This window comes from Herpailurus yagouaroundi, unplaced genomic scaffold (assembly GCF_014898765.1).
Source record: "Herpailurus yagouaroundi ecotype Mexico unplaced genomic scaffold, PumYag 180, whole genome shotgun sequence".
NCBI classification, from domain to species: domain Eukaryota; kingdom Metazoa; phylum Chordata; class Mammalia; order Carnivora; family Felidae; genus Herpailurus; species Herpailurus yagouaroundi.
In genome coordinates, this window is record NW_024412411.1 from 6298780 (window position 1) to 6325534 (window position 26755).

A 26755-nucleotide genomic window follows, 5' to 3' on the forward strand; every position below is an offset into this window, starting at 1 on the left:
ACCTTCGAGCAGAGTAGACCTGAGTTCGGCCCTCGGGCGCTCCGGAGCTACTCCAGAGCAGAACTAGGGCGGCTGGGAGGGAAGGAGGGAGACCGGGGGCCCGATCTAGCCGAGAGAGGTCGGGCCGAGCCATGCGGCCCCCAGGTCCCCTCCTACCCGGGAGAGGGAAACCGGCGGCCACCCCCTAGCGAGCTCGCCCCAAGGCACCGCACCAGTTCGCTTGCGCAGCAAGCCTGGCACGCCCGCCCCGCTGGAGACCACGCCTCTGTCCCCAAATGGGCGGAGGCCGCGGGGCGGGGCGGGCCGCAGCCTGGGAGTCGGAGCTCGAGCCCCCGCCCCAGACCAGCCCCAGCCGGATCCCCGGCCCGAGCCGGAGGCCGGTGCAGCCTGGGTTCCCGCGGCCGCGCGGTGCCCTGCATCCGTGTCTCGCCGGAGCCGCGGCGGCGCGGCAGGTAGGAGGCGCTGCGCAGAGGGAGGCGTGTGCGAGCGCGCGTGTTCGTGTGTGTTTCGGAGGTGTGTGTGCGGGTGCGGCGCGGGCCGGTGCGTGCCCTGTGAGCACGAATAGGTGTGCCGGAGCGCCTTCCGGGGGAGGAAGGAGGTGAGCGCGGTCCTTGAGGCCCGGGGCGGGATGGGGTGGGGGTGGGGCTTCGAGAATCCGGGCCCCCCCCCCCCCCCCGCGGGGGGGGCGCCGCGGGCCCCCCCGCCGGGGGGGGGGGGTGGCCCCCCCTGGGGGGGGGGGGGGGGGGGGGGCGGGGGCTGGCGCCCCCCCCCCCCCCCCCCCCCCCGCCCCGGGCTTGACTGTCTCTTCTCATCTTCCTCACCATTCCTCTTTCCTCTTCTCTTCCCAGTCCTCCATCCGTTCAGTTCCACAAGCCCCTCTGGATGCCCCCCTCAATCTGGCCCTGGAGGCTTGGGAAAGGGGCAGGGCCCAGGCCGATTCCCGCCCTGACCCTCCCTGGTTCGATAAGGGCCTTTTCCTGGGCTGCTAGGCTTCCGCGTGTCATTCTGGGCTGGGGGAGGTGGGGAGATCTGGGAGAGAATGGATCTTGGGCTTCTCTGATCCTGCCTACGCCCCTCAGAGTTGGGGACCTGGGGAAACCCACCTGGCGTCCAGAGGTGAGGTAGGACAGGAGATCAGTAACAGGTGCCGTGTGTCCATGTTTCATTTCATGTGGAGCCAATCAGCCCCAGCCCTCACAGGGATGAGGAGGGTAGGGCAGAGGATGAAGTGAGCTAAAATTGTCTCTCAGGGCTGCTGAGCCAAGATTTGAACCTAGGTCAGCTTGGCTCACAGGTCAGAATCTTCTTCCTGTACTAGCGTTGGAGAATATAGTGCTGAGGCCAACCATTCCAGGGAAAAATCTGGGTAGACTTCCTGGAAGAGAGAGGTTTGAGAGTAGGGCTCAGCCAACCCTGAGTGTGAGGCCTCCTAGGGGAACCCACCGTGTTCTACTGCAAGGATTGAGACTTCCCAGGGACTTTGGGCCTGGTCCCTGCTCCAGTCCCCAGAGTCCTGGGGTAGGAGTGGGGAGGCCTGGCTGCTTTGCCTGGCTGAGGGACTGGGCAGGGTAGGGTGGACACAGTTGCAGCTGCCTCAGGCCAGTCCAGAGCTGGGTGCCAGGACATTGAGGTGGGGTCACTGCCCTGATGAGCCTCCCTTCTGACTGGTGAGGCAGATGGGTCAACAGATAAGCCCCTGTGAGCATACACCCAGTACTGGGGCCCAGGGCAGGGACCTGCCTGGGAGTTGGGGGAGATTTCAGTGCAGACACTTCGGTGCTGGGTCTTAGGATGAACAATTCAGCAAGCAGAAGAGAAGGGGCAGGCATTGCAGGCCCGGGAAAAGGCCTGGAGGTGTGAAACTGAGTGGTAGCCCTGTGGGGAAGGGCCTTAAATGGTCAGATGTGCCTCTGAGAACAAGAACGGTCATCCTTCTTTGGCTCTGTGCTGAGCGGGTTACTATAGAGTCCAGTGAGGAGGAGGCCAGGGCCGCGAGAGGCCCTCTCCCCACTCCTCTGCCTCTCTTCTGCCCAGGCCCCGCCCAGGGCTAGGGAGGGGATCTGATAACAGATTCCCAGAGCTGGGGTAGTGTGAATGTGAGATGCTCAGGGGGTGCACACGGCCCTCGTGCAGAGGGAGGGTGGGTCGGGGAGCCCTTTTGGAGATGGGGCCACCACCGGGGGAAGTCAAAGATGGAAGTTGACTGTGGGAGGCCTGTGGGTTTTGGGCGGCAACGTCCAGGACACTGCCCCCAGGCCTTCTGGCTGCTTCTGCCTTCTCCACAGGCTCTCAGGACAGCCCTGAAGCCCTGGTCCCTGAACAGGAGGCTGGCGTGGAGCCCACAGAGGGCACAGAAAAGCCTCTCTCTACCATCTCCTCCCTGCAGGCCTGTCCTTGTGTCCAGGCTTCTTCTCTGAGGCTGGTTCTGCCCTTACCTGTGCCCAGGGATGAATACTGCTTGATGACAGGGAGTCGATGACATCGAATGACGATGATTAAGGGAGATCGTGTCGCTGAAAGTGCTTCACTAAGGACCTGGTGTTTGATAGCCATTATAATAGTACAGTGGATCCTTGAGCAACCCGGGTTTGAACTGCATGCGTCTACTCCTGCATGGGTTTTTTACAGTACTGTAAATGTATTTTCTCTTCCTTAGGATTTTCTTAATCACATTTTCTTTTCTCTAGCTTTGCGTATTGTACATACAACGTATTATACATACAACGTACAAAGTATGTGTTAACTGTTTATGTTATTGGTAAGGCTTCTGGTTAATGATAGGCTATTAGCAGTAAAGTTTGGCGGAGTCCAAAGTTACACGTGGGGTTTTGACCGTGCGGGAATCGGCACCCCTAACCCCTGCTTCAACCCCCATCGTTGTTCAAGGTCAACAGTAATTGATATTTGGTATCGCCTAGTCCCTTCCCTGGGGGAGACAGCCCACACAGCAAGGAGGGGGAAACTCTGGGAGAAGGGAAAAGGAGAAAGAGTTCCTCCCATTGAAGTGGAAGCCCCTCCTCTCAGTCTTCACTGGGTGTGGAGAGCTAGGCTCAGAAGCTTCCAGTCAGTGGTCTTGCTGCCTATCTGCCCATCCAAGTCCCTGGGCCTCTCAAAGTCTCCTGTCCCCCTAACGGTCATACATAAAGCTCAGCAGCAGGCCTTAGGCTCCCCCAGCTGCAGAGGGCAGGTCTGCACCCCTCAGAGTTGGGGACCTGGGGAGACCCGCCAGCCGCTTTGGGGCCTGTGCAGACACATGGGGACAGCTGTCCACAGCTGGTCTTCTCTTAACCTCCCTACCCTTGGGCTGCCCCGTCCTCAAGTTTTAAGTGCCGTTAGAGCCCCTTCCCTCCACCCCTCAAGTCCCCCCGGAGACCTCTTCTGCCCCTTCATGCCTTGCTACTCAGGACAGTTCTTGGCTGGCAGTGGTCCCCCGGGCCTCTCCTTCAAGACCTGCCCCGGTTTGGTGGCTTCTTTCCCGGTTGATGGTGACGCCCTGGGACTGCATTCAGTTAGGCCAGGCTGCCCACTTCCCTTGGCCTCAGGGCCTGCTTTTCCCTGCTCACTAAAGGCAAAATGGGCTAAGGCCCTTTGGGATTTTAATCCAGGGTGTTGTAGGAAGCCCGCCCTCAGGCTTGGACACAGGAAGCTAATGGAATGTGAGCATTTGCTTGCTGTCCTGGCCTGAGTTACTGCTTCCCATTCTACTTGTTCAGAGATGTGTTTCTGGGGGCCCCAGCTCTCCTGGGGCAGGGCTGTAGAGGTCTGAGGGTGCCAGTGGCTGAGGCTGTGGTGGCCTGGGCGGCGGGGGGGGGAGTGCTGTGGTTTTCTGCCACAGTGGGGGCACACGTGGTCTTGTGGAAGAAGGGGCTAGTGGCCGGAGCAAAGCCCATCCATTGGTACTCAGCTAACCGTCAGTGATGGGGTGTGCTCAGGGGGTGGCCACAGGATCTTGTATCCTGGGGGACAAAAGGCAGAGAGAGCCTGGTGGCCTGCACCCGCCAGCGTGCTGCCTGCTGCTGTATCATTTATGCTGGTCAGGTGCGGTGGGCCCCAAGCGGCTTGTTACCAGTAACTAAGACACAGAAGTTTGGAGTGACTTTGTTTTACATTGAAGCAATTCAGGATGAGTATCGCTAGCTGATTCACTCACTCCCTTGAGCAGAGAGGTGTGAGGCCACATCCATGCCTGCCCACGATCTTCTTCAGGAATGGTATTTGTTTTCTTTTGCTGTGGTAACAGATGAATGCAGACCTAACGGCTTAAAACAGCACCAGTTCGTTCTCTTACGCTTTTGGAGGTCAGAAGTCTGAAATGAGTCGTAGGGGAACCAAACTTGTATCGGCAGGCTGGTTCCTTTTCGAGGCTCCAGGGGAGAATCTGGTCCTTGTCTCTCTCAGCTTCTAGTGGCTGCTGGCCTTCCTCTGACCTCATGACCCCAGCCCCTCTGCTTTCCTTGTCCTGTTGCTTTGTCCTCTTCTGGCGTCACATCTCCTTCTGTCTCCCTTGGATAAGGACACCTGTGATTATGTTTAGGGCCCAGCTGGATAATCCAGGATAATCTCCACAAGTCGAGATCCTTAATCACATCTGCAAAAAAATCTCTTTTGCCACATAAAGTAACATCGTCAGGTTCCAAGGATTAGGACATTGATATTTGGGTGGGGTGGCATTCTTCAGCCTGCCACTGGGACCGATTTCACCGTTGTGGCAGGCCATTCCAATGAGATGCCCCTCCCAGGTACCCACATACACTGGCTTCCCCCCTGTGCTCATCCTCGGTGTTCCATCTCCCCTCCCCCTCCTTCCCTAGCCTAGGAACTTTCGTGAGCAGAGCCTCGGGCTGCTGCACCTCTGGCCCTAGAGCCCAGCCTGAGACCATGGTAGCCAGAGCTCAGGGATTTTTGGAGGAGGGGAGTGTGCTGGCATGTCCCCGTGGGCTGCCCCAGTGACCAGACCCTGTCCTGCGCCTGACAGTACGTCAGGCCTTTCAGAGTGGTGCACATCTCATCGTGGTCATTTATTCAACAAACCCAGGGCTGTGGAGGGTCACTCGATCCTCACCATCACCCTGGGCCTGGTAGGAGCCCCATTTTGCAGATGAGTAGAGTAAGGCCAGTGGGACTGAGTCCCTCCTGGGGCAGAGGTGTGTGGGGGGAGCTGGGCCAGTAGAGCAGACCTTCATTTTACAGATGCGAAAGAACTCTGAGGCACGAAGAAGCGACTATCTCCCCATTTGAGGATGATGAGGGTGTGGATGGGACATTCTGAGGCCCATTCCTCCTCGGTCTGGGCTTTCTAGCAGGCACACGATGTGGTGCGGAGCCGTGCACAGACCCCGTGGGTGTTGCCGGCACACCTCTGCTCCGGGGTGAGGTTGTCCTCTACCTCTGCCTCCAGCGAGAGCCCCAGCCAGAGAGCCCCTGCCCTGCACGCTGCACACCCTGCCTTGGCCAGGGTCTCCCTTTTAACCAACCCCACAGCCAAGGCCGTGCCACAAGAGGCCCTGCTTCTCAGGGTCTGTTCCTATAGTCTGGTCTGTCTGCCTGTGTCCTGGCTTTCTTTCCATCCCAGCTTCCTGTGAGCCTTCCAGGTGCTCAGCTCGGATGCTGGCACCCTCCCGGGGACTTAGCCTGGCTTTCAGGACTATCATTACCCGGCTGTGGCAATGTTTCTGTGCTAGCGCCTTCTTCTCCCTCTCCCTCGCTCCTGGTATTCCAGCCTTGCCTAAATGGTTTCTTCCTCCCAGAATGTTCCATCTTCCTCTTAACCTTCCATTTCCACCTCTCGAAGTCACAGCCACCCCACTCTGAGATCCTGCTGAGATGCTACCTCCTCCGCGAGCCTTTCATGCCCTGTCTGAATGAATCCGTGCCCCTTTCTGAGCCAGATCTCTCAGCCTGGTACTGGGGGCACAGTCTCTCCTCAATCAGGTGGACCTCCCAGGTGGAGCCCTGCCTGATTCCTGCCCGCGTCCTTGGCCAGGCATCGGGCAGGTGTGGGGGAAGGTTGGGGAGGGTGCACTCACTGAGTGGAGCTCCCAGGGGCTGATGAGTGGGTCGCTCGCTGTCTTTGTTTGAGGGAGGGATGGAAGGCCAGGCGGAGCGTAGCCCTGACATGAGACAGGCCCCTGACTCGGTCCGGAATGCATCCTTTCCCTCTGTGAGCCCTAGACCTCATCTGCAATGAAGATAGTACAGCTCTCGTTTCTGAGGTCGTGCAGGAGCTTGACCTAGGAATCGAGTGTCAGTTTCCCCGTCTGAGAAATGGGTACCATCTCAGCATGTTTCCAGCTGGAGTCTTGGAGGTACGTGGTGCCAGAAGCACAGACGGCCTGTTCAGGAAGCAGGAAAAGAGGCTGTCCTGGTGACAAACTCCGCGGATTGAAAAAAAGCGAGAAGTGTCCCCTTTTCCCCCATGCAACAGTGAGAACCGGCAGGCCAGGGAGGGCAGAGGCTTGCCTGGGGTCACACAGCACAGGGGAGCCAAGGTGGCTTCAGTGACCTGATGAACTCTCATTCTGTCAGGTTGTTTCCCTTGTGGGGAGGGAGCTGCGGCTCCAAATATCACCCCCACCCAGGTAGGAGAGAGAACAGCCCCTGGTGGGTGGCTCCCAGCTGCATCTATGCCTCCCTCAGCACCTTCTCTCAGCAGGCAGGGTGTGGTGCGGGGCTGGGAGCTCCAAGCTAGGGTGACCAGTGGCCCTGGGGTTCTCAGTGCCCAAACCAGTGAGCCAGCTGCTCGCCCTGCCTGGAGCCCAGCCCCTGCCCAGGGAAGCCCCCGCCTCCAGGAGTGTGGCTCCTTCCTCTGTCCCAGCTTCCTCCTGTCCCCGCCCTCACCCCAGCAGAGCCCAGGCTGGAACCCCCCTTTTGGAGGTTCCTCTCCCAGGTGTGCCTGCTTGCTGGGGTGCCCGGGCTCCTCAGCACCCTGTCGAGGGACCCACGGCCCAGTGAGGAACAGCTATGCGCCGGAGGCCTCGGGACTCAGCCAGGACCACACGGCGAGCCAGCCCCGAAGCTGGCTTTTCCCTCAAGTGCACTGCCGGGGGTTCATCAGCGCCCCAGGACCAGAGAGAGACCCTGTGCCCCAGACTTGCCTGGCCCTGCCCTTTAGGCCCTCCGTGTACTTCAAGCATTGGGTTTCTGTGTTTGAAAAGATCACCACGGCTGGGTGGAGACTGGTTCGGACGCAGGAACGATAAGGGGAAGGGAGTGGAGAAGAAAGACAGGATTTCCCAGCCCCGGTGCCAGGCTGCCTGGCGTTGGCTGGAGTGACTCACCGGGCCCAGCCCCCTGGCCCTGCTGCTGGAGCCCAGAGCCCTCATGAGCGTGAACTGGAGTATGAACCTGTGGCCCAGTTCGCCTTCCTTACACACTCTCCCTCCCCTCCCCTGCCATCCTTTCCTTGGTCCCCAGTACCTGCCAGAGGCCAGAATACACACAGATGCCTTCAGCTTGTTAGTGAAATGGTAGCTCGGGGGGCAAGAGGAGAACGGGGGAGCGCTGTGGGATAAGAGGGGGTGCATACACGCACAAAGCTAAAACCATACAAACAACCTGGAGGTCACCAAACGCTGAGGCTCTCCCTTTCCAGGCTTCTCCCTTGCACCTGGCCTGCTCTGTGCCGGCTCAGGCCACAGCTGTCCCCGACCGGGTCGCTGCCTCAGCCTCTTTCCTCAGCGTCTACCCCCTCCGCCCCTCCTTGGCTCCCCTGTGGCCTCAGGATGAGCCCGAGCCCAGCAGCCTGGCATCCCAGCCGCGCAGAGCTGGTCCTGCCAGCTTTCCCCATTCACCACTCCACACCCTGGCCTCCCTCCGTCTCAAGTGCATCCTGCCTGCTCTCCCCATGCCTGGTGTGGCCCAGCCTTCAAGCCCTGCTCTGGTTCCCTCTGGAAGGGACACCACCCTTTTTCCTGTCCCTGTGAACCAACCTGCAGCACGCCTTAACTCCTGGGGGCACTGACCGCTGAGTATCTGGCTTGGTTCGTGGTATATGTCGTGTCTGTCTGTCTGTCTGTCTGTGCTCCTCCTCCCCTGGGACATCTTTGAGGATCTGACCCTCTTTGTTAGCTCAGGCCCAGCTGAATGGGTGTCAGCAAAGATCTGAACGTTGGCATTGTCTGTGTCCTTGAATCAGACGCAGCTGTTCTGTCCATCTTTGACCATGTGACGGGGGGGGGGGGGGGGGCCGCACCTGTTGCCTAGAGTGGGCTGTAGTGGGAGGTCGAGGAAGGGAGGTGGGGGGATGGATGAGAGGTTTTGGTTGCCGGGCTGTGGGTGTGGGCATCGTTGGTTCTTTTGGCTGGCGCTGGATGAAGCCCACTGTGCCGGGCTCAGGCTGCAGGATCGGGCTCCCCACTGTGGTGTATGGGCAATCACGGCTCAGAGGGGGAACCCCCAGCGGGCCTTCCTGTGTTCTCCCTTTCACCCCCACAACCAGCTGCTCACCAAGGAAAGTTGAGTCTCCCTCTCATGCAGCTCTAGAAATTGCCTTCCCTCCATTTACACACGAGTCTGTCGTTTCAAGTCCTGTGGCCTGCCTTCTCATTTTACTGCTCTAGCCTTGCACTTTTTTTTTTTTAACGTTTATTTACTTTTGAGAGAGAGACAGAGTGCGAGTGGGGGCGGGGACACAGAGAGAGGGAGACACAGAATCCGAAGCAGGCTCCAGGCTCTGAGCTGTCAGCACAGAGCCCAACACGGAACTCGAACCCACGGACTGTGAGATCACGACCTGAGCTGCAGTCAGACACTCAACCGGCTGAGCCACCCAGGCACCCCTAGGCTTGAACTTTGCTAGTGCCTTCTCCATGTGACAGCCAGACGGGTCTCAGGTCCCTCACCTGCCTCAGCACCTTCCTCACTTCTCTGTCACCTCAGAGGGAGCCCAGTGTCTGCTGATGTTCCAGGACCGGTGAGCCTCACCTGTGACCTCTTCCACCCACACTGCCACTCTGGGTTGACCCAGCTCCTTTCCCTGAGCACCTGCCCCGGAGTGTCTCCTAGGGTCCTGGACTGGCACCCCCTTCTCAGAGAGGAGACCTTGGAGGTGTGTGCCTGGTTGGGGTACAAGGGTACCAACCTCACCTTGTGGGACCCTCTCTTGGGTTCGAGCCCTCCCAGTGTCAAAGCCACAGTGTTCTGAAAGATGGAGGCAGAGGCCCGCGGAAGGTCACAGCCTGTGTGTAACAAGGCCAGGCCAGGACGCAGCACGGGGCTCCTTCCCTGCTCTCCACCCCAGGTTGTCCCACCCACACTGGGTGCCAGACCCCTCCAGGGGTCCAGACCTGGCAGAATCGGGGCCATTAGATTCAGCCAGCCCTTCTTCTTAGGGCCATTGCAGTGGCTTTTTATTAAACATCTTATTAAAGCATAACTGCCCTGTGGAACCGCATGAAGTTCAGGCGCACAGCCCAGTGACCACACCCATGCAGCACCACCCAGATCGAGAAGCAGTATTATCAGAGATCCAGAAGTCCCTGCAGGCCCCTTGCAGTCACTTCTCCCAGAGATAGCCACTGTCCTGCCTTGTAGTCACCAGAGATGGGTTATGCCTGCTTTCCAATTTTACATAAATGGGATCGCAGTGTTGCTTCTCTTGCCTAATGTTTTGCGTGTGAGATCCATCCCTGGAATTGCGTGCAGCAATCATTTGTTCATTTTCACTGCTGGATGCTATTCCATTGCAACGCTGTATTTATCCTCTCTTCTGTTGATGGACTTTGGGGTTTTTTTCCCGATTTTCAGCTGTAACAAACACTGCTGTGATAAACATTCTTGTACAGGCCTTTTGGTGAATAGGTGCTTGTGTTTCTCTTCATTGTATACTTACGAGTAGAATTGCCGAGTGATGCCTTTGTTCAGCTTTAATAGATAGGGTCAGGTGGTTTTGCAAAGTGGTTGTACCCATTCATACTTCCACCGTCAATGTGGAAGAGTTGTGTGCTTAGGAAGTGTGTGTGTGTGTGTGTGTGTCTGTGTGTCTGTGTGGTGGTTTTCCCTGTAGTCATTCTGGTGGGGGTGTAGCGGTATCTCATCGCGGTTTTAATTTGCATTTCCTTGATGACTAGCGAAGTTGAGGGCTTTTTCTTCTCATTTTATCAGTTGAGGGCTTTTTCTTCTCATTTTATCGGCCATTTGGACATAATCTCTTTCTTCTTTTTCTCTTCAAATTGTAATTTAAATTTTGGTTAGTTAATGTGTAGTGTAGTATTGTTTTCAGGAGTAGGATTTAGTGATTCATCATTTACGTGTAACACCCAGTGCTCATGCCAACAAGTGACCTCCTTAGTACCCATCATACATGTAGCCTGTCCCCCACCCAACACCCTTCCAGCAAGCCTCCGTTTGTTCTCTGTTGTAAAGAGTCTCATGGTTTGTCTCCCTCTCTCTTACCCCCCTCTTCCCATCTGCTCATTTGTTTGGTTTCTTAAATTCCACATCTGAGTGAAATCGTGGTATTTGTCTTTAACTGACTTTATTACTCTTAGCGTAATACACTATAATACACTCTAGCTCCATCCACCTCGTTGCAAATGGCAAGGTTTCACTCCTTTTGGTGGCTGAGTAATATTCCATTGTATACACCTACCACATCTTTTTTATTCATTCGTTAGTCGGTGGACACTTGGGCTCTTTCCATAATTTGGCTATTGTTGATAATGCGGCTATACACATTGAGGTGTACGTACCCTTTCGAATCTGTGTTTTTGTATCCTTTGAGTAAATACCTAGTGGAATTACCGAATCATAGGCTTGTTCTATTTTTAACTTTTTGAGGAACCTCCATGCTGTTTTCCAGAGTGGCTGCACCAGTTTGCATTCCCACCAATAGTAGAAGAGGCTTTCCCCTTCTCCACATCCTCACCAACATCTGTTGTTTTCTGAGTTGTTAATTTTAGCCATTCTGACAGGTGTGAGGTGATAATCTCATTGCAGTTTAGATTCGTCTCTTCCTGATGATGAGTGATGTTGAACATCTTTTCATGTGTCTGTTAGCCATCTGGATGTCTTCTTTGGAAAAATATTCATGTCTTCTGCCCATTTCTTAACTGGGTTGTTTGTTTTTTGGGTGTTGGATCGGATTTGATAGGTTCTTTATAGATTTTGGTTACTAACTTTTTACCAGATATGTCATTTGGAAGTACCTTCTCCCATTCCATAGTCTGCCTTTTAATTTTGCTGATTGCTTCCTCCCGTATGCTCTTTTTCTTCTGTTTTCTTCAAAAAGCTTTATTGTTTTCCCTTTTGGTTAGATTTGCAATCTACCTGGAACTGTTTTTTGTGTATAATGGGGGAGTACGAGTCAAGATGAATCTTTTTCCATATGGCTAACTAGTCGACCCAGCACCACTCATCGAAAAGACCATCCTTCTCCCAATGCACCATGATGTCCTTTGTCATAAACCTGGTGTCCTACTTGTGGCCTTTTTCTGGGCATTCCATGTTCCATTGGTTTGTTTGTCTCTCCTGTGCCAATACTACACTTTCTAAATTATTAGAGCTTTATGATGGGTCTTTAGGTCTTTTTTTTTTTGTAAATTTTTTTAAATTTTTTTTTTTATTTTTGAGAGAGAGAGAGAGAGAGAGAGAGAGAGCACAAGTGGGGGAGGGGCAGAGAGAGAATGAGACACAGAATCCTAAGCAGGCTCCAGGCTCTGAGCTGTCAGCACAGAGACTGACGTGGGGCTCGAACCCACAAACTGTGAGATCATGATCTGAGCCAAAACCAAGAGCCGGATGCTTAACTGATTGAGCCACCCTGTGCCCCTGTGGTAGGGCTTATTAACTGCTAGTGTTGCTCTAGCATGCTCTTCTTCAAATGGCCGTGGCTGTTCTTGGCCCTCTGTGTGCTGGCTTCATTATCCTACCTCTTAGAGGAGAGGCCCAAGGCCCAGAGAGGTCAGGTGACCTGCCCCCTGCCGCAGGGCTCTGGACCACTGTCCTGCTCCTTCCTCAGCTGCACCCTGCCCTCCAGGGCTCCGTGTACTGCTGAGGCTTCCCCGACACCACTGTGAACTTCATTGTTTTCTTTAAGTCAACTTCCTTTGTCCTTAGTATTTCTTAAAGGAAACCGTCTGCCGTAAATGGAAAGACAGTAATGGGGCGCCTGGGTGGCTCAGTCAGGTAAGTGTCTGACTCTTGGTTTCAGCCCAGGTCATGATCTCAGGGTCGTGAGATTGAGCCCTACATTGGGCTCTGTGCTGGGTGCAGAGCCTGCTTGGGATTCTTTCTCTCTCTGCCCCTTCCTTGCTCGTGGGTGTGTGTGTGTGTGTGTGTGTGTGTGTGTGTGTGTGCGCGCACGCGCGCGCGTGCATGCTCTCTCGCTCTCTCAAAATAAATAAACTTAAAAAAAAAGAAAGTCAGTATTACTCTCCATAGGTACAAGGTAACTGGTACTTAAAAATAAAAGAAAAACAGCAGAAAAATCCATTCACTTTTGGCCAGATGCTGGTGTTCTGAGCCCGGCCTGATCCTCCTTCAGCAAGTATAGGTGCGCAGAGGCCACAAGGGATTGACACGCTGGACCAAACCGAATTCTCCTTCAGAGAGAGTCCTTGAGAGAGAACGGGATGGGGAACAGCTTTCTGACTGACGTCTTTACTGCCACGTCAAAGTACCCCCTAAAGTGATCACAGTGTTAATCGGGGCCCTGCTTTGAAAAGCCCTGGTGTGATAAGGAGTCTGGAAGCTTGGGATCCAGCTAATGGGTGGCGGATTTGGGACACATTCCTCGATGTTCTCATCTATAAAATGGGACCAGACTCTCTCTCCGGTTCCTCCCTGGCTGTGGTGGCCGTAGCATCGAGGGAAGGCTCACTGGCGTCAGCTTCCTCCCGCAGCTGGCTCAGTGTGACCTCAGATGAGCCCTCACTCCACCCTGTGCACAGCGGGGCTGTGCCCACCACCTCTCGAGGCCCAGGGAACAACAGCAGCCGGGGCCACAGCCGCCTGGGAATGGGTACACACCATTTCCAAGGTGAGGTGCCCAGGGCACCTTTCCCTGTCTTTCCCTGTCACCTGAGAAGCTGGGACGAGGTGGGGCTGATACATAGCAGCTCAGAGGCGTTAACAGCTTGTCCAAGGATATGCTAAGTGGTGCGGTCAGGACTCGAGCTCAAGTCTTACTGACCTGCCAGAAAAGTGGTTTCTCTGAGCTCCCTGGTGAGTGCTCTCAGGCCCTCGTTCTGACCCAGGTTAGCACCCTGTGCTCAGTCGGCAGCCCCCACTGTGCCCGGCTGCGTCTGAATCACCTCGCACTGCCTGCCGCTGACGCTTTGCTTGAGCTGCTCCCTCTGCCTGGAATGGCCTTTCCTAAAGAACAACTGACTTCGGGGACCAGGCCTCTGTGAAGGCCTCCTTGCGTCGCTCTTGCCGGAATCTCCGAGGTGACCTATTCCACGTGCCTTGTGTCTTCTGGCCACACTCGACCATGAAGCGCTTTGGGGGCGGAAGCCTGAATTGTTCTCGCCCTCCTGGCAGGGCTGTGGACACGTTGTAGGTGCATCCCAGACGTCAGCATCGACATCCCTCAGGAGCACATGCATCGAAGCATACAAAATGCAGTTCTGTGCGGCAGTGTCTCCTTTGGTCCTCCCAGAGACCCTGGCACGTGAGCACTTCCTTCCAGATGAGGACCATGCAGACCAGAGACGTGTTGTGGCCTGTCCAGGGTCTCACAGCGTAGGATGTTGGGGAACTAGAGCCAGCTCTCCGCCGAGAGCTGGAGAAGCGCTGGCTGCCTGGAGTGTCCGGGTGCAGCTGTGAAGCGCCCTCAACAGCAGGGGTGACGGTGCTGCAGTGGGAGTCGGAGGGAGGGGGGCCGTGGGAAGGGGCAGGCCCTGCCTTCAGGACCTGAGAGCTGGTGCGGCTCAGATGCGGCAAGCTGACCCTCTCTGGTAGTCCCTGCCACGCTTTGAGCCTGTTTTTCCCATCCACGAAGGGATTCCTACATCCCCCGTGTTGGCTCTCTCTCAATACAGATGTATTGAACCTGCCCCCAGTGCTGGACCCTGAGGTTACAGAGAGGAGCCAGACACGGGCCCTGCCCTGCAGGGGTGTAGGCTGGGCCGGGGAGGTGGATAAGTCCTACGCAGATGGGGCATGATGTAATGGGTGCCGTCACAGACTTTCCCGTCCTGTGGAGGGGGAGAGGAGACGGGCTGGGGGTGGGAGGGAGGCACTTGGGCTGAGCCTTGAAAGATGACCGGTTCCCCGGGTATGCACATGTGGAAGGAACGGTGCGTGCACAGGCTCCGAGTAAACAGCTACAGGAACTGCAGGGGGTTCGGAGCACTGAACGTGGCGTGGAGAATGGTAGGGGTGGGGTGAGCTTGGCAGGGGCAGAGGGAAGAGGGCTGCTGAAAGCAGCTGGGAAACTCGGACTCTCCTGTCAGTGCGGGTTCACACACAGTGTGAAGACGTTCAGAAGCGGGGTGTGCCATGCTCCAAACTCAGGCCCAGAGAGAAGAGCCCCGAGAAGAGCCCCCAGATCTGGAAGCCGGCTTTCCTGACTCTTGGTTTCCCCGCGGCCTTCAGCAGTGATGCCTGCAGCTATGGGGAGGGGGGGGGGGGCAGAGCTCATTTTGACTCCATGACCCCGTGGGAGTGTTGACTCAATGCGTGGAGTGGGAGGTATTCTTGGGGCATGCCGAAGGTGTGAGAGGACAGTCGCCATGAGGTACAAGCTGTGCAAAGAAAGGCTGGGGCTGAAGAGCCTGGCCTAAGTAGGCTGGGGCAGCCTTGCTGGCAGGGGTGAGGCTGGAGAGATGAGCCAGGGCTGGACCTTCAGCCAGGCCTGGCCCCCATTCTCCTGGCCTGGGCCCAGCCAGGCTTTCCTGTTTCCGGCCTCCCTGGGAGCAGAGCCTCCTGGGAGTGTTGACCACCATGTGGCCTGGAGGGCCACCAGAATCTTCATTCTCCGTGACCTGGCTGTGCCGCCTCAGCCAGCTTGCTCCCTCTCCCTGGGCCCTCTGGGCTCTGAATTCGGAATTGCTAGAGCTGATTTCTGGGATCCTGCTTTCAGCTTCTTTGATCTCATTCTTACAGCTTTAATTGCTTCCTGACCAGGCCCTGCTGGAAGCTGTGATGCTAATGACTCCCCTGAGTGGCTGTGTGTCAGAAGTCCAGGGGCTGGCTCTCCAGGCTCCCCTCTTCTTTCCCTAAGGCCTCCCAGGCTGAAAGTGTTTGGGGCCTTCCTGGAAGAGGCGGGGCCAGAGAGGTTAAGTGGTTGGCCTGAGGTCACACAGCAGCGGAGCAAGCAGGCCCCGTATGGATGAGGGGCAGAAGGTGAAGCGGCCGTGTGTCCTTCCCTGCTGCCCCTCCGAGTTCCACACTCACCGCCCATCTCACCTCCTGCCCTTCCTGCTACTCCCTTCCCCGTCACATCCCTCGGCTTTCCCTTCCCGTGAACTTGGCGCAGCCATAGTGTGTGGAATCAGCCCTTTCTCCTGTGCCACGGGGTCACCAGACCAAGGTGGAGGCACCAAAAGATGTGAGTTCAAGTCCAGGCTCTGCCATGGAATGTGGGCAAGGCCCCTCCTCTGAGTCTCAGTTTTCTTTCCTGAAAAATGGACGCGATGAACGACTTCCCAGCACTGTTTTCCTATACTGCCTCTTGCCTGCTGGGTTGCACGTGGCAGGTGCCGGAGAGACGGAGCTGCTCCCTTGGCAATGAGAGGTGACTTGTGTCCTCCTCTTCTCATCCCCCTCTCTCTGGCCTGCTAAGCCGTTTTCTCAGCAATGGCATCTTCCAGTTCTTAAAGCAATATCGCTCCCATTGTGGAGCTGAGAAAATGCGCACTCAGAGAGGGAGGCTTGTTCAAGGCCACACGGCAGGTGAGAGGCGCAGTTGGGACTGGCATCCACGTCAGTCTTGTTTTCAAACTTGTGTTCACCCCAGAAGCCAGCATACCTTGCCTCGGTTTCCCTCAGCTGGGCCGGGAAGTCAGGGCCTGTGCCCCAGTGGGATTGCAGTGTTGCCTGGGCAGGCCCCAGGTTGCGTAGACCCGGACGGCGGGGGTGGAGCTCTGCCAGCAGCCCAGATAGAGTCTGAGATACAGGGGCTGTCAGATCCTGGTCCTCTGAGCATGCGTCAGGCCCCTCCCCACCCTGCCCCCCCCCCCGAAGGGCTTCTCTGGCCCTGTCGCTCCGGTCAGTGGCCCTCCAGTTTGGTTACCTGTGGCTACAAGCTTGAGGGGGGTTGCAGGGAGGATGCTGACGTGTACAGCCTCCTTCTGTGTCGATCTCGGTGCAGGGGCCGCATGCACAGGAGGAGCAAACCAAGTGGACCCTGCTCTCTGGGGGCTTCCGGTCTAATGGGTGCTTCCGGTCCTGCTTCCTGGGACCGGAATCCTGGGGAGGTGTGGAGGGAGGCGAAGGGTTTAGTCTGGGATTGATGGCTGTGGGCACCCCGGGACCTCACAGGGGTGGCCCGGTTGGGGGCCTAGAAGAGGGGCCCAGGCTGAACACAGGGAGATGGGGGTCATCGGGCAGAGATGGTGAGCAGAACACGGCTTGGTGCAGCCCCTCAGAGCCCCCAGGGGAAGAGGGAGGCCAGAGGTGGGGGAGGAGCCCCCCAGAGCCCCCAGGGGAAGAGGGAGGCCAGAGGTGGGGGAGGAGCCAGAAGCAGTGCCGTCGCCCCTGGGGACCCAGATGAGACTGTTCAGGAGTGAGCCTTTGTGAGGTCTGGGAGGTCATCAGCGAGAGTCTGGCTTGGGAGGATGGGAGGTTAGGAGTGAGGGACGGGGGGCCTCAGGGGAGGTTAGGTCAGTAGGATTGAGGAGGAGGAGATGTTTATTCCAGAAGGCAGTGCTTGCTGGAGGGTGGGGCTGACAGAGAATGTAAACGATGGATGGCTGGCTGGAGGGGGGCGCCCTCCACGGGGGACAGAAATGTGCCTTTACCACGCGGGGAGGGTCCAGGGGAGAGAAGCTTGGAGGCAGTGCTGCTGCTTTCCTGCGTGTGCGGCACCAGCTAGGGAGCTGCTGAGTCGGCCATGAGCCTGACTCGGCCCTGGCAGGTCTAGGAAAGGCTGGTGACAAAGGAAGGAGCAGGTGGGTGTGGCCAGGCAGCCCCAGCATCACTGTGCTTGTGCCCTTGGCCTGCCTGTGGGCTGGCGCCCCCTCTAAGCATCAGAAATGAGAGGATTCAGGATGTGGAGTCAGGTCAGTTGGTTCCTGTCCCTGTTGTGCAAGTAGCAGCTGTGTCTGTCCCTGCTTCTGAGCCTCTCGGCTCCTGGCCTGTCATCTGGGGATGAGGGGGCCGCTTCACAGGGCCACAGGGAGGGCACACAAGGGTCACCCGACTCCATGTGCCTTGGGTCCTCCAGTCCTCGGTAAGTGATGATCTCCTCACCTTCCTGTCCTCCCAGGTACCCCCGGAGCCACCCACGTCCCCACCTAAGCTCTCTGCTGCCTTGTCTCGGCCTCCCCTGCTGGGGTAGCTGCCACCATGTTCTCGTGTGTGAAGCCCTACGAGGACCAGAACTACTCCGCCCTGAAGCGGGCCTGTCTGCGCAGGAAGGTGCTCTTCGAGGACCCCAACTTCCCGGCCACCGATGACTCCCTGTACTACAAGGGCACCCCGGGGCCCACTGTCAGGTGGAAGCGGCCCAAGGTCAGTGTCTGGTCGCAACCGGAACTGAGGCGAGCAGCCTGCGGGGGACTGGGCGGTGGCTGGTCATCCTGAGGCCCCGGGTGGCTGAGAAAGTGGAGGACCCTCCTGCTGCGGGGTTTCACCTGGATAGGGAGCACGAGCACGGGCCCTGACCCTGTGGCCATCACTGCCTGGCCAGGATTTCGCCCCCTCTCTGGGCCTCAACTTCCTCACAGGGCAAATGGGGCCCTCCGCCCTGCCACCCTTCTCCCAGGGTGGTTTTGGGCCAAAAATGAGGTGAATGTGGATGTGACCTATTTTTAGTAAAATGTAGAGTGACAGTGAAGTGTAAGGAGTTTGCTGATTATTTTTGTGATGGTTTTGGAACAGTCATTTGCTGCAAATGAAAGTATTTATTATGGTAAGTAGTTAATAGTAGTGAAAAACAATAGCACCTGGGGCGCCTGGGTGGGTCAGTCAGTTAAGTGGCCGACTGCGGCTCAGGTCATGATCTCGGGGTCCGTGAGTTCGAGCCCCGCATCGGGTCAGATTTGCATTTTACAAATTTCCCTCCAGCCTCCTAGACATCTTGGGAAAATGGAATTTAGTTTTCATGTCCCTTTCCTAGGCTATGATCTCAAGTCCCTTCCACTTCAAAAAATCCTGTGTATTTTCTTGGACTGGGGTACCTGAGAGGTGGAGAAACTGAGGCCAGAAGGGGGAGGCAATCCCCTGATTGCCCAGGGAGTCGGTAACAGAGCCAGGCTGGGACCCAGGAGTCCTGCCTCGCCTGGCCCTCCACCCTGACACCAGACCTTTCACTTTGGCCCTGTGAGCTGCCTTGATTCTTCAGAACTCCCAGAAGCCTCCTGGCCACAAGATTCTTGCCTCTCAGAACCCCTACCCCCACGCCTTCCTCTTCCTCCTTTGTCTGGTGGGTGGGGAAGGAGGCCAGCCTCAAAGGGCCTTTGTGAGGCCTTGGGTGTGTGTGTGTGTGTGTGCGCGCGCGCACGCGCGCGCGCGCGCACGTGTGTTGGAGGGGGAGACACTTGAGCTCTCTGCCTTCCTCACTCCACCCCTTTGCTGCCCTTGTCCTGCCCTCTGGCCAGCACCCAGACATTTTAGATCTGCGCCTCTGAAGGAGGCTGGCGAGGCATGGCCGGGGAAAGCTGGGCTTGCTGTGCTAGAGGAGGAAATGCCAACATGGCTGGGCTCGGCCTCCCCCTGCTGTGTGATCCTGGTGGAGTCACCTGCCCTCTCTGGGCCCCTTTCCCGGCCAGTTTGGGAGTCCTGCCATGCTGCCCCCTTCTTCACTGCCTTCCCCACTGGGCTTGGTGTCCGGTCCTTTCTAGACACTGAAAGAGGAGGAGCAGAGCTGCCCCTGCCGTGGTGGTTGGTGTAGGCTGGGAGATGCCCGAGTGCAGCTCGGAGGTGGCTGTGGGGGATCAGTTCTGGGTTTGGGAGGCGGTTCAAGGCCAGGCACGGCCGAGTGGTGTTGGATGAGGAGGCCAGACTGTGTGGATCGGGGTGTGCAGGATGGTGGGTGTGTGAGCGGTGCCTGCTGGGTGGTGCAGGCTCGAATATCGGGCAGGCCCTCACCGCACCGTCAGGATGGGCGGTTGGTGGAGCAGAAAGTCAGGCCCGGCTTGCCTCAGGTGGGTGGGGCGAGACTAGCCCAGTGGGGTGACCATGAACTCCCAGCTGTTTGGTTCTTGGCCAGTGAGATGGAACTTTGTCCTGAGGCGGCCGTGTTTCCATGGAGTCCTACTTCCTCGAGCCTGTGACCTGACTGTTTACAAATAGAGCAAAGAGCCCTTTCTGGGCAGCCCCTGGGAAGGCCTTCTTTCTCCCATGTCACCTTCAGCCCCTCTCGTTTAGGTTGGTCAGTATCATGGCCTCTCTGTTCGTGAGGATCTCCTCAGTCAGCCTCCCTCCCTGCTGGCTGCCCTCTTGCTTTCTCCCAAAATGGAATGCGGAGGCTGGTTTTTCATTCAGGTGGACTTGGCCCTCCCTCCCGGCAGGGTCGTGGGAGGTATGACCTTGGCCTTAGTTGCCCCATCTGTAAATGGGGAGAATAACTTGCTGATCATGGTTGCTGGAGGTTGAAAGGACTTGAGGTATCTGTGGTGTCAACACAAGGGGGACACATGACAAACCGGCTCCCTCTCTCACCCACCTGCTCCTTGCCAACCCCGGGTTGAGGACCCAGAGCTCGCCCTGCCTGGAAAGACCCCTGTCTTGTGGGTGGGGCCAGGCCTCGTCCGCCTCATTACCCACCCAGGGCACCTGTCTTATGGCTCACTCCTCTGGGTTCGTTGTTTCTTTGTTCCTTCCAGTTTGGCAAGGCCTGCTGGCCTCCCACAGTCCTGGCCAGGGAGATAAGAGAGGAACACTGTCAGCGAGGCCTGTGACTCAGGGGGAATCCCGAGAGTGTGGAGGTATGAAGGGCTGCCTCCTCTCTCAGGCTCAGGGCCTTAGTAGGGGCCCCTTTTCATCTCTGTGGGGACAGAGTACCTGCTGCCCCATCCAGCCTCTCCCCATCCCTGGAGGATAAGTTTGCATGTAGGTCCTTTGGTGGAACCAAAGGGACCAAAGGGAACCAAAGGGAACAAGTAGGGGTTCCACAAACAGATGTGTTTTAGAACCTCCCTGAATTCTCCCAAGGTGGCCTGGTGGTCCCCAGCCCCGAGCCCTGGGCTCATGTTCATCACGCAAGCACTTGGCGAAGACCCCACTCCTGGGCTGTGCTGGATGGTAGGCCCCTGTGCCATGGAACAGGTAGATTCACCAGGGCCAGCCGTCTGGGCCTCTGCACCACCCCTCCGGAAAAATTCCCTTCTGTGCATGTGCTTGGGTGGCCTAGCAGGAGGGGACTGCTGTGGGAAGAGAGGCGAAGCAGGGGATGGGGGATGGAGAGGCAGGTCTGTTGCAGAGGGGGTGGGGCACAGGCTAGTGCTCCTGAGAACCTGCCCTTTTTTCCTGTGTCCCAGGCAGGCAGAGGGACTGCTTCCTTCCCGGGCCTTTCCCCGGCCGTGTGGTCGATTCCTATCGCGATCTCAGATCCCCAGAGGGAGGTGACAGATGAGCAGGATGGAAGGGGAGGCAGAATGTGCCCTGGGTCCACTGTCTTGCTGCATTCCTGTTTGTGCACCGGGCCTGCAAACCCGAGGTTCTTATTGTGCCCCAGAGGGAGATGGTTCTGGGCTCTGAACTGTGTCCGGTGGAGCCGGTCTGACTGGCTGAAGGCTGAGAGGCAAGAGAGGTGACTGCAGGCGTAGAAGCCGTAGAAAGCGTAGAAGGCCATGCCCCAGAGAGAAATGTGTGGAGGAGAGGAGCTGTCACCTCCTAGCCCTGGGGGACGGCTTGGCCTGGGGCTCACAGCAGTTGCCTGACCGGTCCAGTCCTGTGTGCCACTTTGCCCTCTCTCGCCTACAGCCCCAGCAGAACCTGCCGAGCCCTGCTCCCGGCCCTGGTTGTGGGGTGGGCGGAGTCGGGCCTAGGCCCTGCCCTGGAGCTCGCAGGCCGGTGGGGTGGCCCAAAGGCAAACCTCAGTGTGGACCGTGTGGACGGGAGAGAGGTGGCCGGGAGCCCAGAGGAGCATGGTGTCAGAAGGCGTGCGTCTCAGCACTGTGGCTGGATCCCATCTTGGGGTGAATTTGGAGTCGAGCCTCCCTAGCCACCAACCCTCTCCATGCCTGCTGTGTTGGCGTAACCGCCTCCCGGCAGCCTGGGTTCCTGCTGTCCTAGCTGTGGGCACATGACGGGGTCAAGCTCTTCCTCCTCACGGGCCCTCCCCCTGGCCCGGAATCTCCCTGACTAGTTCTGTGCTCTGTGCCTACTCGATAGCCCAAGAAAGGTGGAAGGCTAGACATAGGTCTTGAGATCCTGGCCCTGGTGACCTTGAGTGTCACTGCCTGCTGGGCCTCAGCATCCTCCTCTGAGAACGGATGGGCCGTCCTGTCTCTGTCCAGGGCCTTGGCGGGAAGATCTGAAGGGGAGGGGTACTAGGAGGTCATCTCTGCAGACCCTGGTGACGCCAAGTGGTGGCTGTCTCTTCTCCCGTGCTGGGGCTGTGGCTGGGATCTGCGGATATGAGGCGCCCTTCCACTCCCACCCTGCCTGCCGTTCTAGGGAGGCAGATGCTAAGTCATGGCTCCGTCTGGCTCCAGTCTAGCTGGGTGTGGGCCAGAGACTAGGAAATAAGATAAGGAGGGGAGCGGGGAGGGAGGCAAGGCTTCTTGCTGCCCTTGCTTCCTGATAGCACAGCCTTGCCGTGTTTCCGTGACCTGGGGCAATATTACTCAGACCTGTGGCATCCCACAGTCTGTACTGTGGGGAAGCCATAATTGTGGCTTGGCTCTGGGTCACCCTGGAGTCCTATCTGGAGCTGTTCACACCCTCGGGGGAGTTTTGGCCTTTAATCTGGCCCTCCAAAACCCAGGTTTTCCCAGGCAGAGGTGACAACCGGAGTCCCAGATGCCTTAGTGAGGACCGATAGCCCTTTGCCCCGTTTTCCCTGCTGAGTGCCCAGCTTCCATAATCCATGGAGTCCTTACACAGCCCTGCAGGAATAATCATCTGCTTCCTTTGCACAGGTGAGGAAATGGAGGCTGAGAGAGGTTGAGCCACCGGCCTAAAGTTGCACAGCCAGTAAATGGGAAACAGGAATTTGACTTCCATCTTCCTGACTCTGCTGACTTCTACTGGCTGCGTGCGGTAGGACCTCAGTAGCTGGGTTGTGATTGAACCAGCTGATAGGGAGGCAGACCCAGCTGTGTGTCTGGGGCGTGTTGTTCAACCTCTCTGGGCCTCAGTTTCCTCATCTGTACAATGGGCACAGTACCCACCTCTCAGGATCAAGGTGAGGATTGATCGTGGTGCCAGCAGGATGCCTGGCACATGGTAGGTATGTCTCAGTGTTTACCACCTCCCACTCCCTCCCAGCTCCGTGGAGTATAGATGCTTCGGGACACAGGCGGGCACACGCATGCCCCAAGCAGAGACCCGGACTGGGAAGGGGAAGGAAACTGCCGTCATGCCCAGCCCCTGCCCCTGCTGACCCGTTGGGCCCACACTGGACACACGAAAGGCATTCCAGAAGCTCTGTGGATGTCTGCTCAGCGGCTCTGCTCAGTATTGCGTGCTGTGTGCCCTTGACAAATCACTGCCCTTCTCTGAACCTTCATTGCTTATCCATAGAATAGAGTAACAACCCCACACTCTTGGGGTGGGTTGAGGATCCAGCGAGGTAGCCTGAGGATGTGCCCGCATGAGGCCTGGCACGGTCAGCTCCCAGCTCCTCCCTGCCTTTGCCACTCGTTCATCACCTGTGGGGTGTTCGTCTCCCCCCTGGGGCCCCACCCTCTTTGTGAGGGGGGCCCTGAGGGTGGGCTGGTGTGGGTGCTGCAGGGCTGCTGATGCTGGAGGATGAGGAGCATGATGGGAACCGACCCCTGGCTGGTTGGGGAAGACCATGGAGGGCAGGAGAAAGGGGGTACCCAGGGTCCAGTCCCCCAAAGACCTTCCATAGCATCTGATCAATTTGAACCTCTGGGAGAAGGGCAGAGTTCTTCAGTCGGGCGATGGGAGAAGGGCATTCCAGGCCGCACCTGCTGTGAGCGGGGAGCTGGATTCGGAGAAAACCAACTGGCTGCTCAGGGGGCCCCCCAGTCTGTCAGGGGAGGTGGCGAATCTCCACGCTGACAGTGAGGTCTCCTCTTGGCTTCTCCGCAGGACATATGTGAGGACCCCCGCCTTTTTGTGGACGGCATCAGCTCCCACGACCTGCACCAGGGCCAAGTGGGCAACTGTTGGTTTGTGGCGGCCTGCTCGTCACTCGCCTCCCGGGAGTCACTGTGGCAAAAGGTGAGGTGTGGGGTGGGGCCCTCACCGCTTGGACAAGGGAGGTGCAGCCTGAACTTGCAGAGGTGACTTTATGAACACTTGTGCAGGGGTGGGGCGTGGGGTGACACCAGGGCTCCCGGCGTTGGCTGAGCAGCAGAATCACCTTTCCCTCACCTGCCAGCTGAGGATCCCCAGGCCTAGGTGCTGGCAAGCGGTGTGGCTCCCAGGGGATGTGTCCCCACCTGACATGTGGGGGCCCACAGCGTCCCCGTAGCCACTTGGTGGAATATTCACGTGTGAAATGTGGAAGCGACCTGAATCATGTGCGGTGTGGAGACCCCAGTCATTGGGGTTCAGGAGACCCCCTGCCAGTACCTGCTGTCGAGACTTGGCCAGTCCTTGCCCTTATCTTGGCCTCAGTTTCCTCACTTGGTCAGCAGGAGTGGTTCAGATGATTTTGTTCCGTGATTCTTGGTTCCAAGCACTGATGTTCTCGAGCGGCACCGAGAGTTTAGGCTGGGAAGAACTGGCTCTCTCGTGACGCTCCGCCCGCTTGTGACAGCACTCGGCAGTGCAGCCCCTTACCCCCACACTGCACGGTCCCTTCTTGGGGAGGCAGGGCTGCTGGAGTAGACGCTGGAGTGCTGGTCTCTGAAGAGTAATCAGCTGGGACTGCATCCTGGGTTCCCGTGTCAGCAGATACAGGTCGTTGCCCCTTGCTCACCCCGGCCCTTCCTGCTCTTCCTACGAGGAACTGACGGCAGGGCTGACCAGCTCCGGGCACCTCGGCCTTGTGGCTTGGGTTGGAGCCCCCGCCTCGCCATGTGGTCGCTATTAGCGCCGGTTACTCATCCGGAAAACCAGGATATGAGGGTAGCTCCCTCTCAGGGAGTTTGTTAGGGCAAAACGAGACACTGTTCTCAGGGTGCAGTGCTCAGGGAATGGTGTCTGCATTGCCAGTGTTATGATAATTAATATTCATACAACATAATGGGTATTCCCAGGCAAGCAGGGACCAAGGAGCAGTGCGTTTGTTTTTATTGTCTGTGGCGTCCCTCAGCCATCAGAGGGAGCTGTGCCCTTAGCCGAGGCTGGGACTGTCGCAGGTGCTCTATTTTCGTGTCTTCTGGACGGGGGGTGTGACCTTTCAAAGCCACCCTGGGGTGGGTATTCCTGGAGCCTGGCTCCTGATGGTCTGTAGGGACACAGGTGCTGTAGGGCCCTCAGCAAAGGCCACTGCTGAAGCCTGTAGACATGGGTAGTTGTAAGATGTCCACGTTGGGAGGGCCTCAGAGAGCCACACGTGGGATCGTTTCACTGGGGTTGGGGCTCAGTGCTGTTCGCTGGGTATAGAGCTATCCTTGCCCCCCTGATTCCAGGCTCCAGCCCCCTTCTCTGAGCCCAGAGCAAGGTCCTCCTGCCTCTGAGCCCACCCCTAGTCTGGTCAGGGCTCCGTCTGGGGCTGGAGGTGGCACACAGGGATCCTTCAGGGCTGGCCCTATACTTCCCACCTGCCCTATAATCACCTGTTTACCTGTGGTCTCCCTTCTTGAGATGAGCTCCCCCTGGGCAAAGCTGGCCCGACTACATCTTGTCGGTGAGCCCAGCAGGAGCCTGGCACAGAGAATGCTCAAGAAAGTTTTGAGAGCAGAGCCCTTCTCCAATTTGTTGGACCCAGCTACTGGCCAGCAGCCCCACAGCCCGCTTTCCTACCCTGTGTCTCGTGGGGCCAGAGCCTGACCCGCTGTGTCCCCTCCTGGGGAATGGGCTCTCTAGCCATTGTAGGGAGGAGCCTCAGCTTGCTGTGTGCTCTGTCCTGGGCCTGGCCTTAGGCAGTGCCCTGGGGCAGCTCCCCATCTAGTGAGTGGAGGAAGGGGCCCCAGACCCACAGGCGGGAGGTCTGTCATCCATGCTGTGGCAGGTCTGTGTTCGTCTCTGGGCTGAAGGTTCCTCCTGCAGGATGTCAGGGCACCGGGCCTGGCTGGTCTCGAGCCTTCAAGGGCCAGGAGGCAGACCTCCAGGAGCTTGGGTCCCCAGGGGGCTGGAGCAGAGCAAAGTGCTCCTGGCTAATTGCACTCTGCCTCCGGGTGCTGTTGTGGTGACAGCTCCCGGGTCCTAGAAGGAGGCGGGAGGCCCTGGGGAGCTTATTACTGTGCCTTGCCTCCCCTCCTGTCCCTGCTGACCGGGCCCTGTTTGTTGTCACCCCTCACTTTAGGGCACGTGACCCTGCAGGGCCTCCCCTGCCCCACCCTGTTTCCTCCATGGAACAGGGGTGCTCGGCCTGAGCTGCACCCCTCCTCCCCCAGCCTCCTCACTCTGGGGCTGCCTAACCTCACATGCTGCTGCATCGGCCCTCAACACCCGTACCCCCTCCTCGAGGAAGCCACCCCCTTACCTCTAGTTCTTGGTGCAGCCTGGGGCTGGCGGGCACAGGATTTGAAACCAGCCAGGCCTGGGTGTGATTCTGGCTGGGGTCCATGTCGTTACATGCCATCGGGCAGGTCAGGTTCCTACCCCTTGCCTTGGTGTCAGCCTGACCTTTCTAGTCCCCAGGGTTGTAGGAGGAAGAAAGAGCCTGTTGGTGGGGGGGGAAACCTGTGGCATTTCACGGCAATTTACACGTGTTAAATCCTCCTCCCTGCCCCACCTCTGTGTGCCCCGCCTGTTTCTCTGTTCTGTGATGCACCCCTTGGCAGTGGGCCTCCCCCTCCTGTGGGATCCCTGGTAGGGGCATATTGGTCTTCTCACCTTGACTATGCATTCTCTGAGGGTGGGACAGTGGGCTTTCGGGTGACCAGGTTTTGTGGACCAGAAATCAGGATGTGACAGTGGGACAGGGCGTCTGCTATCAAGCGTGACCTGGCCCAAGCCAGACCCAAGGTCCTTTGTGAGCTCACCTCCCCCAGAGTCTGGTGCAGTCCAAGGCCTGATCCCTGCCCCTAGCCTCTCTGGCCGGAGGAGAAGAGAGCAGAGAGAAAGTGAGGGCCTGGATGTCTGAGAGGGGAGTGTTGGGGGGTGGCCGGTCCTGGGGCTCGGCCTGGGAGAGGCACCTGGTGGCAGGGCTTGGGCTCTTTTTTAGTTCTATTTAAAATGGTTCCCATCCCACCCTTGCCCCTGTTACATGTGCATTTCATGCCCTTTAGCGTCGTGGCAGTTCGCTCATCCCAGTTTAACTGAGCACCAGCTATGCCCCGAGCACCATTCTAGGTACTGGGGACAGAAGGTTTGAATAAATACAACGTTGCTTAAGGTTTCCTTTAGCCAGAAACAGCCAGCATTAAGGGGTTACTGTATTTCCTTCTCGTCAGTTTTTCCAGTT

The 26755-nt window shown here is 57.7% G+C and overlaps 1 protein-coding gene and 1 long non-coding RNA gene across 4 annotated transcripts in view; one reads left to right on the top strand and one right to left on the bottom strand.

Moving 5' to 3' along the window:
• The first annotated feature begins 340 nt into the window (after positions 1 to 340).
• The window catches only part of CAPN5 (calpain 5), a 52082-nt gene continuing 25667 nt past the window's right edge, over positions 341 to 26755 (top strand). Inside the window, exons 1-3 of one of the 3 annotated variants that reach the window (XM_040489437.1) lie at positions 341 to 452; positions 17369 to 17613; positions 23326 to 23457. In XM_040489437.1, the coding sequence (XP_040345371.1) occupies positions 17449 to 17613; positions 23326 to 23457 (297 nt within the window). In that variant the 5' untranslated portion in view covers positions 341 to 452; positions 17369 to 17448. Of the gene's footprint in view, positions 453 to 577; positions 599 to 17071; positions 17163 to 17368; positions 17614 to 23325; positions 23458 to 26755 lie in introns of those variants that run through there. The other 2 variants (XM_040489439.1, XM_040489438.1) reach the window with 2 other exon arrangements.
• On the bottom strand, positions 18627 to 25915 carry LOC121039323 (uncharacterized). Its single transcript, XR_005794694.1, has 3 exons — positions 25832 to 25915; positions 19769 to 19958; positions 18627 to 19651 (listed from the first exon to the last, which is right to left on the bottom strand). It is a non-coding gene; the product is annotated as an uncharacterized LOC121039323 (long non-coding RNA).